Source organism: Lutra lutra, chromosome X (genome assembly GCF_902655055.1).
Source record: "Lutra lutra chromosome X, mLutLut1.2, whole genome shotgun sequence".
Classification (NCBI taxonomy): domain Eukaryota; kingdom Metazoa; phylum Chordata; class Mammalia; order Carnivora; family Mustelidae; genus Lutra; species Lutra lutra.
The window spans coordinates 73,195,406-73,207,548 of record NC_062296.1 but is presented as its reverse complement, the minus strand read 5'-3'; the positions used below and the strand labels follow the sequence as shown (position 1 = coordinate 73,207,548).

The window sequence follows — 12,143 nt, the reverse complement described above, 5'->3', positions numbered from 1 at the left end:
GGTGGCAAAACTACCTTAAGTCAACTGAGCACTTGAAGAAGTTGTATTACAGAGACCCAGTCGAAGATCACTGTTGATCGGTGGCTTGGCCCTAATTATGCATCTGAGACTAACAAACATCAGTTATTCCAGAAACCCATTTAGAACAAGACAAATGACAGGAAAAACTTGACTAAGGGGGTAAATGGCATCTCTTGCCTTAATCCAACCTTATTTATCTTTCAAGGTGTAACTTAAATTTCCCTCTCCGCCATGAAACTGTCTCATCTTTGAACCCTATCAGCAAAAAGCTAACATTTCTATCTCAAAACACTAAAAGTACTTAATATCCTTAAACTGGCCAACATTTCTGATTTAATGTCAATTTACATGATCATTTCTCTCTCTCACACACAAACACGTATCGGTTCACAGACACACATTTATCCTTTCACATAAAGATCTCTTTATGAGATGACCTCTTCGACAGCACTTAACAGTGCTTTGCAAACGGCAGATTAGGGCAATCTTCCACTTCTGCCCTCCTTAGATTACGGCACTGGTGCTCTGAGCTTCTACAGCTGGCAACAAATGTGCACTTCAGTTTCCTGAGGCTTGCACATTTCTTAATACACTGCTTGATAAAGAAATGTTAAAACCTGAAGGTAGAAATATGTGCTTAGTAGCAAAAAAAATAGTCCATTCTCTATCACATAATCCTACATGTGAGTGGGACAAAGATAAAGACAGCCATTTTACTGAGCACCTAACTCCATGCCAGGCACTTTACATATATTGTTTTTATCTTGACAACAATATTAAAATATATTTAACAGAATTCCCTTTTATAGATAGGGAAAATCGAATGCAGATAACTTAGATATAGTCAGTGATTGCCAGAACTATTCTGCCTCCAGAGCCTATGTGAGCACTTTTTTTTTTTTAAGATTTATTTATTTTGGGGGGCACCTGGGTGGCTCAGTGGGTTAAGCCTCTGCCTTTAGCTCAGGTCATGATCCCGGGGTCCTGAGCAGAGAGCATCAGGCTCTCTGCTCAGCGGGGAGCCTGCATCCCACTCTCTCTCTGCCTGCCTCTCTGCCTACTTGTGATTTCTCTCTCTGTCAAATAAATAAATAAAATCTTTAAAAAAAGATTTATTTATTTTAGAGAGCACAAGTGAGAGAGACTGGGGGAGAGGGGACAAGGAAGAAGAAGAAAGATAATCTCCAGCACACTCCTCAGTAAGCATGGAGCCCAATGTGGAGCTTGATTCCATGACCCTGAAATCATGACTTGAGCAGAAAGGAAAATTCGGCTGCTTAACTGACTGAGCCACCCAGGTGCCCCTTATATGGGCAGTCTTTACAAGGATGTCATGGTGACTCGAATAAGCCTCTTTCAACAAAAGGGAATTCTGACAAAATGCTCTACTTCTGGATTAATTTCCTACATAATATACATATGTTATGCATATTCCTGGAGTTAAATCAAAATTTTGCAAAATGGTTCAGGGGTGTGTATGTGTGTGTATCTTAAATAGGATTTTCCAGTGTTGTCCAACCAACACTGGTAAGAATACTTAGTATTTGTTGGGATTACATAAATTGATTATGTATAATATTATTTAATCCCATGAGATGGGCACTTGAAGATATTACAGGTAAGAAAACAAGCAGAGAAAGTTACTTCTCCAAGGATATATGAGTAGCAGGAGGAGGAGTCAAATTCACACCTGAGAGAGAGGCACTGTCTGAACCTCCACATAGAATTGTCCCTTGGCCATGCACTGCTAATAGTCCTTCACTTTACTCTAGGCCTGGCAGCAGAAACACAAGGCAATCACACAAATTTCTCATCTCTTAAATATTGTCAGCAATATGGGCTACCAATTTCTGAAGCTGGGTGATGGCTACACAGGGGGTTCATTCTACTCTTTTTCTCTTTTTAAGTAATTCATCAATAAAAATGCTCATCTAAAACCTGGATTTTTTTGAAGCACTAACCTATGTTACCTTTGACAGTTCTCTACTTTCCAAAACAACAACATAAACCAATAGGGTTCATTTCAGCAGGAATTACCACACAGCAAGAGGTTACTAAACAAAACTTATTTAGTTATGTTAGGGAAATGACTTTTATGTTAACAAAATCTGCTCATGCTCCATAAGTACCTAAAAGACTCCAAAGTGCCCAACCACCAGGATAGATTCCTCTGTGGGTTATGTTCTTCAATACCTCCCCCAATCAGAGAATTCAATTAAGATTTCAAGTGGAGAAAACACTAAGAAATTTATTACCTTTCAGTTAAAGAGAGCTTTATAATTTTCTAAGTGCTTTAAGTAAAACCCTCCCTCCTTCTTGATTCTAATACTGACTATACTTAGGAATTTGGTCAGTATTAGAAAAAATTTCATTAAATTACTAAATATGCCTCTGTATCAATAATCAATATCAATAATTTCCTTCTGAAAAATTCCACTGGTTCCCCATTACCAGCAGAATGAAGTTCAAACACCTCACCCTCAAGGTCTAAACCGCAATTGACAGATGCACATTTACCTGTTAGGACACCAGAAATCTCAACTTAAGTGTAAGACCTGTATTTGCTGCCTCCTGAAAGTTTGTCTCTGTCTTAACTTCACACTTTTGTTACCTCTATGTTCCTTCCCTCTTTTCTCTTTTGTTTCCCCTTCTAAAATGCACTCCCCTTTCCTCTCTCCCTCTACAGCAATACTATACTGTGTAGACCAGTGGGTCCTCACCCTTTTCCCCTCCATTCTATTAACCTTAACAAAAATCAGAAACTCCAGAAACTGGAGACATGCTTCCAGACTGCACATGACTTCAGGAGTTCACAGGTCGCCTTTGAAGCCATGACCTTCCATTAAAAACCTATCTATGAAGGCAGAGCTGCAGACATGCTGCTCTTCTCCAAACCTGTAAATGCTGAGAAATTACTCTCCGCTGAAAGAGATCAGGAAAATAAGGAATGGCTCCAAGGACAAAGTAAAGAGTAAGGTGAAGCCCTGAAGCATACACAGGACTTAGCCATGAAGAGCTTCAGAAGGGCACTCCAGCAGAAGTGCACTGAGTACATACACAGACCAGTTGACGTATGAGTCCTCTCATTACCCGTGAGCATTACCAGCACCTACCAGACCAAATTCTAAGTATCTGCCCACGAGTCTATTTCTCTTGCTAGCACATATGTACCAAGCACCTAGTTTGGTGCATACATACAGACCACATGCATAAACTCAACAAGTTGCTGCACAAATGAATGTCAGATCACAGAAAGCTTGTACTTCCGTCACAAGATTCTAGGAGACTGGTTTCAAAACGTTCTGAATAGTTTAACATTTTTTAGAACTCATAAACCGTACTTAAAATGTTAAGAATATATTATCCAAATCTTTTTATTAGGGCAGTTACTATTAGGACCGCTGTCAGTATGGTTACCTTAGTTCCTACCTTATTTACACTTAACAAAATTGCTCTGCCTTATAATGCTCTATGGTGCACACTTTCCCAGATTCATACTGACACTGTTCTAATGCATTTGAATCAACGTACTTAAGAAAATAACTTTTAAATCTTTGGAATTTATATGTATAGTATATACTTAAAAGAATAAAATGAACAGATGAGAAAAAAATATAAAATGCTTGGGGAGGGTGTACTTCTCTATTTTGACAGAGAGCAATTCATAGTGAGATGCCATACCTTTGTTAGAAAGTCAGTCATTTGAAAATACTGATGAACCTATGGAATTCACACATGTGAGAAGAAATAAAGGCACCGAATTATTCTGAAGAGAACAACTGAAGGCAAAAGTTTCTCATCCGTTGTTTAAAAAATGGAAAGGCCCTGTCAGGAACAGAACATCAAAGAAGAACACATGCCCCATACAGCCATCACGCCCATCTTCCTGGCCACACAGGCCAACAGAGGACTTACCGTGGGGATTGCAGTGGTGCAGCTGACCCTTCGGAGCCGTCTCTGCATCAGGTCATGCTCCATCCCGTTCACTTCAGCCTTCAACCGCTCTAGCTCCTCTTTCTCAAGTTTCAACTGCTTTGCTAACCTCTCCATCCTTGCTCGCTGATGTAACAGCAAGGCTATAGTGTTACAGATAGAGTCATTGCAGAGGGTAACATTGAACAAGTGACTGGGAAATTTCTATATGCACTGCTAGTGCATAAAATACTCAAAAGAAACCCTGTCCTCCATTCTGAGTTGGCATTTACTCTTGTGTCTTGCTAATGCTATTTGGCTTTAATTTGGCTCTTGGAACTCCTGCCAAGATGACCCCATCCATATGTCTGTCTTGCTCTGTTGACCTTCGTTTCCCTAAGATTGTCTTTTTAACTATACCTGTGTGGTTCTTAAACAGGTTCGATACCAGACATATCGAACTATAATCATAATTACTACTCCTCTTACACAATGAAAGAATATTAAATTCTCAGATACCTTGAAATCTGGATAGACTTTTTAAAAATTCTGTCCTCCCGTTAATTAGGTCCACTATTAACTAATCCAACATTAGTCTTCATCACCAATCCCACTTATAAATATATATCACTTATAAATATTACACCCTCTAGGCCAGTCTCGTTAGAAAAGATTCAAATTTCTTAACCTTGATAAACATTAGCCCACCCATTATGAATCTCCAATTCAGTAGTTTGTTTTTTGACAGTATCACTTTCACTTGTCTATGTTTTTGTCCCAATGAATGTTCTTCCTAAAACAGCCTTATTAGATCACTATTTTCAAATTTTAAAACAAAGCCTATAGAGAACTCTGAAGCACTGACACTATTTTTGTCTCAGCCTATTCTTGGTAGCAATGCTACTGTGAACTATTTAATAAATACTAACCATTTCATTAAAACTAAACAGCTAATATATATTTATTTTGAAAAAGCCACCTCACCACAAAGATTAATTTCATAAAAGGGCTAAAATTACCTTGTGTATAGGCATAGTCATCTGATCCAGAACTAGAACTCCTCTGGTATTTATGGCTTCCCTTTTCTCCCCCAGAGCCTGGTACCACTGAAATGGGCTGAATAGGTTCTGGGGCTGCAGAACGTTCTTCTTGGTCCACTAAATTTAAAAGATTTTCAGTCGTCGCTCGACCTACAGTAATTTTAAAAACTGTAGTTGGGTTTGGTATCACTCGAGGAGATGGTGACGGAGCACATGAAGGTCCAGTTGGCTGTGTATACGTAATATACACAGGATTAACATTAAATGGAGGTTTTGGTTGACTGGATATTCCTCTTGAAGGAGAACTTGAAGGTGGTGTGGTGGCTGTGTACAGTGAGTGCTGATTCCGTGGAGATGGTTGATTACTGATAGGTGAAGGACTCCTGTTCATTGCTGTCCCAGGTCTTTGAGAGGGTTCTACTGTAATTTCTATCTTCTTCATGGATCCTTTGGGTAAGCTAGATGTTGTGTATGGGAGATAAGCTACTGAATGGCTTCCCTGCTTCTGATAGCTGGGAGGTCCTTGTTGATACGGATGCGGTGGAGTAGTTGAAGGACTAGGGGGCATAAAGACGTGGGAACTTGGGTGGCCCAACTGGGAAGGCTGCACCTGATGCTGTGGAGAGCTGAAGGGTGAAGGACACTGAGAAGGAGGTGGCGAATGGTAAGCAGGTTGAGGAATCTGCTGTTGTTTGGGAGAATACTGAGAAGGTTGATAGTTCTGTTGATGTGGATAAACAGGTAAAGGACGTTGGCTATAATGAGGCACTGGGCCCTGTGGTGAGGACTGCCATGGTGTAGTCTGAGGAGTTTGTCTTCCTGATGAACTCTGAGATGTCTGTCTAATATAAATAGAACCAGGAGACCCATAGAGATTGCTTGGAATTTGTGGAAGAATTTGTAAAGCTCTTGGTACAGTTTGTCCAGAAGGGAGGTTCTGGGACACTGTAACAGTAATCGGATTTGTACTATACCGAGGTATGTGCATGTACGAAGGAGGTGGCGGCGGTGAAGGCCCTTGCATAGCAGATGGATTCATTCCTGTGGGCATGGAAGATGGCTGCTGAGGTGGTTGTGAGGGAGGAGTAGCTGCACTTCTGTTCTGTTCATTCATAAAAAATGGATTGTAGTTTGGAGTAGCAGCCACAACAGCTGGAGCGGAGTGTGGTTCCTGAACTAAACATATCAGCTGTTTACTCGCTGCATGCTGTGGATCAATATGTCCATCACTTGAGCTATGTACCAGTGTTCGACCCCCATTGAGTTGTGCCCCATCTCCTGGGTGGTAGCTACTCGGAGAATGGATACCCAGATTAATATGCAAAAGGCGATTTCTATTCATCCTGTTGTCATCTGGACTGTGGTATTCCATATATAAGTATTTGCTACTCTCCTGAGAGAGGGCTCGGCAACAGGCTTCAAGATTGTTGTTGTTCTAGGGGAGAAAAGTGGTAACATTAACAATGACAAAATGAACAAATCCTAAAAGAAGTCAAGCACTGCAGGTTATGCAAATACGACTGTCATAAAATAAGTAGAGAATGGCATTTTAAGCACAAACAGCTCCCAAACAATTCATACTGTTTCACAGACATTTAGTTCCTATGACTAGTACTCCCGCTACTGCTACAGAAATGGAAAGCACCCACTAATGAACACGGTGACTCAACTCCACGTTGTCTGAGTCCAAATTCAGGACTCACTTTAGGTCTGATGTTTCTCAACAAATTAACATGTTGGGCCAATCTTGGTTTCACCATAACTGCTCAGAACACACCAGTTTAAAGCCAGAAAACATGAAAATAGTCATGCTTTAGTTTTCGAAAGGTACTGGAACCACAAAAGGAGAAAAATTATAATAAAATTCCTAGAGTCAAAACAATAAAAATTCTAAAGCAGCCTTTTCTTTTCACCAAATTTATCCCTATATAACTTCAACTATCCTTAGCAAAGATGAAGCTAACCAAAGAAATCAGTAAAAACAAGCACACATTTTTGAACTACGGTTCCAGAACTGCCAAAGTTAAGGCTATTTAACAGAAAACCAAGTCTCGACTGCCTCAATGAAATTCATTCACACTCCCACAGACACAACATTTTCTACCCACTGAAAAGTAGCTTGGTCAACTTTCACAATCCTTGTAGGATCTGAATTTTTTGAGTCACTATATACACACTCAAAGATGGTATTACCAAAGTGACATTTTAGACATTCTGACTATAATGTAACTAATGAATGAGGTTCGTCTTTTTTTAATTTGAAAATATAAGGTAGTTTTCATTAAAATTCAAAATTCTCAACTATTTTATTAGCCTTAAACACTATTATCCATTGCCTTTGGAATAATAAAATTTCTCAATTTCTATGACTTTCTCTGTAGTTCATAAATATACAATATGCACATACATACCTACTACTGCATACTGATTTTAGGAAAAAGCACATTTTATACAAAAATGAAAGGAAACACTTTTACTTCTGCTGAGAAGCAAATAAGGTTAACCTAAAACAGAACATACAATGCTGTAATTTTAGAGCCAGAAACTTTTAGGGTTCATCTATTCCAAATCAACTCATTTACAGAAGAGGAAAGAGATACATGGCTTGAGAACAAGCACTTAACTAGTTAACAGGAGAGCCAGTTCTAGATTCTCAGTCTCCTAACTCTCTAATTTCAAGGGAGAGGATATTAGGCCAAAAGTAAATAACTATATTAAAGCTTCATGAAGTAAACAAAGATATAGTTAAACAAACCTCTGCAAAATGAATTCTTAGAAATTTAAAGAACTGGCTTCATCAAAAGTCCATACATAACTTGTATCTGTTTCCTTATATAAAGCTGTGATACTAAAATTCTGAGCCATAGAGAAAAGTAATTGTGGAATTTTAAGAAGAAAATTATTTTTAAAAAAAGAAGAAAATTATTAAAACTCGAGAGTATGGCCTTTTTAAAAATCCTGTTTGAAAATCACTTTGCTCAAGAGATGAGAAGCTCAGTATTAAACAAATTTGGATCCAAAGGATTCAAACTGTTTGCCTACTAGAAAATGTCACTGACAGGTATCTGAAAGAAAAGAATATGAAAAGTGAAAACAAAGTATGTCTGCAAATGGACTAAAAGGAGAACAAAAATTAGCCCATTTTAGGAGCGCCTGGGTTGCTCAGTGGGTTAAAGCCTCTGCCTTCGCCTCAGGTCATGAGGATCGAGCCTGCTTTCCCCCCTCTCTCTCTGCCTGCCTCAGGATCTTGGGATCGAGCCTGCTTCCCCCCTCTCTCCGCCTGCCACTCTGCCTACTTGTGATCTCTCTCTCTCTCTGTCAAATAAATAAATAAAATTTAAAAAAAATTAGCCCATTTATATGAAACCTAAACCAGTCGTGGATACTTCACTATTTGACAACTGTAGTAATGCTGCTGAAATTTCATGTTTTCTACAGTGAATTAAGGAGCCTGAACAGTATCCTCACAAAAGGACCCAAATTCACAATGATACAAAGTTGATTTGTCAGCCTATTCAAATGCATGTCTACAGTGACAAGGTAAGTAAGTTTTCCTACGAAGAAAAAATTTTAAAAAGGTTTCTTTACAATATCATTTTTAAGTACCACCAAAACAGATTCAAATGTGATCTTTAACCTGAAGAATGCCTTCAAAAGAAAAAAAAATGGATACAAAATTTATCAAATAGTAAATACAAATAAATAAAAATTACTTAATTGGATAAAGAGGTGAGAATTATTTTTTTCTTTCTTTTCCTTTTTTTTTTTTTTTAAAGTAGGCTCCATGTCCAATGTGGGGATTGAACTTATGACCCTGAGATCAAGAGCTGGATGCTCTATGGAGTGAGCCAGCCAGCCAGGTGCCCTAATAGGTCAGAATTAAAACAAATAAACAAACAAAAACCATATATAAACTCTTGAAAAGACCTAGGCAAAAAAGCATCATACTCCTAAAAAGTGACCCTAAACTGAGAGATGATAGCTAAGAGAGAGAGGCTTTAAAACTTGTATATTAAATGTCAACTACTGAGTCTTTAAATGCAAACAGCAAAACTTTTCAGTGACACTCAAAGGTAAGTCTCTGTGCCAACAGACTCTTATTAATTCCAAAGGAACAAGGAAGAGGAAGACCTGAGTCAATGTCAATTAGCAATAAATGTTCATTAAGCTGAATTTAAAGTTCATTCCTTCAGTAAAGTTCATTCCTTCAGTTTAGTGTGATAAAGACACTAAGCCATGAAAAAATACAGGTGATAAAAGGATAAATTAAATTTGAAAAAACAAAGAGTTGGGAGATAGGTGGTGAGGACAGGTAAGGAAGGTGATTGCTAGGAAATGGTTTTAACTAAAAGCCTCACTCATGCTTGGTTTTACTCCATTGGGAAGCACCTTTGCTCTACCAGAGACCAAAATGTGGCTAAAGTAAAGAATGGAAATTCACAGTGGGAATGTGTGTTGGAAAAAACAAAAGCAAGCTGTAATACAAAAACCGTAACCCCAAAGGCCTAAACGTAGAAGAGCTAGGAAGCACCTCTTTTACCACAATTGTTCTGTGAGTCTCTATTTGCAATTAAACTCCGCAGTATATAGGCTTAGGTGATAAGCTGAGCCACTCACGCTGCAGTAAGGTAGAGTCTGCATATGATGCAGTAAGGCAGAATTCAAACCGACAACGTGTGAGGAAGTCCAGTAGACAAAAGTACTGTACCAAAAGTGAACCAAACAGGGAAATGCTGTAACCCAAAACACATGGAGATCCTGTGAAGGATGATGCAAAATTCAACAAGGGGAGCATTAGGCCGGTTTCTCTCTTGTCCCTTGAATGGGAAAACACATTCTATCCAATATTAAAGATACATTTCAATATAAGACAACAAAATCAAAGAAATATGATTAAACTAGACAAAGTGGCCTTACACTTAAAATTACCTGTTAGTAAGCATTTATTAACTAGAAAAACAGTAAGAAAGGGAATGGACTCTCTATAGACTTTAAAAAACTGGCTCAAAAGTACAGCCAAAAAGTGATAATGATAAATCTGAGATTCAAAATTCAAATCTAAGAATTTGGGGACTGATCAACCAACTCCAAAACTGTAAAAGGTGGAATCTGAACATAATCAGTTTTTGTTTTGCTACAGGCCTTTTGTTCCCCTCTAAATCAGTGGTTCTCAGTAGGGTAGGTTTTGCCTCCCATAAGACATTTAGCAATGTGTGGAGACATTTTTGGTTGTCACAACTGCAAGAGTGCTATTGGCATCTAGTGGTAGAGACCAGGAATGCTGCTAAACAGCCTACAATGTACACGGCAGGGCCCCACAACAAAGATAACCCAGCCCAAAATGTCAATAGCACCAAGGCTGAGAATTCCTGCTCTAAATACCTCCCACGGCCCTCCACAAAGACAAGAAAACTTAAGGAGAACTGTAGCTTAATATCACTATCATTGCTGGGTAATCTACCTGTAACATGCACTGAGACACAACACCCTCTGGAATCTCCGGGAAACGCTGTCGGAGGTCATGGAGAACCTGCATGTCAAGCTGTGGAGTGCTCTGCGCCATGCCAGAACAAATAGTGGTCAAGTATCTCTTAGGAAATTGACGCTAACCAGCCTTCCGATTGTAGTGATCTTCCAACACCGCATTCATTTTCTATTAAAAGAAATCAAAGTTAATCACTGTGTTGTCCACCTAAAACTCTTGTAACATTGTGTGTCAACAATACTTCAATAAAATATGGTTGAATTTAATTACATATTTCACTTCATTCAAATAGCAATGGTCACTATGTTAAAATAGTGATTCATAAAATTGACAAACTCAATTTAGCCAGACTTTTCTGATATAATATAGCCAACCACTGGTTTAGAAACAAAAAAAGCCAAAAGACATCCCCAAAACTTCAGTTTCAGTTTAATGCTTAAAAAAAATAAAGCACCAGCTAGATTAAAACTACAGAGTATTCCTATTTTGGCAACCTTATCTCACTAGCCTTGAGAAATGCAACTTGTGTATAATCACTCAGGTTTTCCCAAGGGCTATCACATCACTCCCCAGAGCAGAGAAATCATTTTGACGTCTATAGTAATAAGAAAACAAGGACTTGATGATAACACCACAAAGCATTACCTGTCCTGTCTGTTTTACATTCTACTTGTATTTTGAGACAAAAAGATTTGGATTTGAAGTATGAGTAAAGGAAACCCAAAGTCTAAAGGAAATAACTTAGCAAACACAAATGGAAATGTAGACTCCTTTGTTTTTAATGATGATGCTTTGCGGGAGGGGTGGTGGGTGGGGGGTGGGCTAAATGAGTAAGGAAAGCACTTGTGATGAGCACTGGTGTTGTATGTAAGAGATGGATCACTAAATTCTACTCCTGAAACCAATACTACACAACATGTTAACTAACTTGAATTTAAATAAAATCATGGAAGAAAAAATTAACTAAAAAGACACTGCTGCTGGCCCATCATCAGCCAGACCTAAACAGCTGGGCTTTTACTTATTTCTAATGCTACTGGCAGAGGTGCTACAAGGGCAGGATTTAAGGGTACAGTTTGAGTGGAGAAAATTAACATCCAATCTCACTGGCACTACTCAAGCTGAGCACCCATATATAAAAAGGCAACTAGTGAAATAATAATTCATAAATTAACTGGCAACATCAAGAATCAATGAACTGATATACGTTTTAATACAGCTGACCTCTGAATGACACAGGGGTTATGGGCACCAACCCCAGGGCATTCAAAAATCCGTATTTAACTTTTTTTTATATTTTGTTTATTTATTTAACAGACAGACATCACAAGTAGGCAGAGAGGCAGGCAGAGAGAGAGGGGGAAGTAGGATCCCTGCCGAGCAGAGAGCCTGATGCAGGGCTCAATTCCAGGACCCTGGGATCATGACCTGAGCCAAAGGCAGAGGCTTAACCCACTGAGCCACCCAGGTGCCCCTGTATTTAACTTTTGACTCCCCCAAAAACTTAACTACTAATAGCCGACTGCTGATCTTACTGATAACATAAACAGTCATATTAATCATATTAGTCATTAATAACATATATTAATCAATATGCATTTTGTATTGGAAATGACATATTATATAGTGTACACTTACAATAGAGTAAAAACGAGAGAAAAAAATATTAAGAAAATCAAAGGAAG

The 12,143-nt window shown here is 38.5% G+C and overlaps 1 protein-coding gene across 6 annotated transcripts in view; it reads right to left on the bottom strand.

The window, feature by feature from the left end:
• TAB3 (TGF-beta activated kinase 1 (MAP3K7) binding protein 3) overlaps positions 1-12,143 on the bottom strand; it is a 91,907-nt gene that overhangs the window by 20,554 nt on the left and 59,210 nt on the right. For all 6 annotated transcript variants that reach the window (XM_047715527.1, XM_047715522.1, XM_047715525.1 and 3 more), the window contains 3 exons: positions 10,435-10,626; positions 4,953-6,408; positions 3,937-4,097 (listed from right to left, as the gene is read on the bottom strand). In XM_047715527.1, the coding sequence (XP_047571483.1) occupies positions 3,937-4,097; positions 4,953-6,408; positions 10,435-10,536 (1,719 nt within the window). In that variant the 5' untranslated portion in view covers positions 10,537-10,626. The remainder of the gene's footprint in view (positions 1-3,936; positions 4,098-4,952; positions 6,409-10,434; positions 10,627-12,143) is intronic.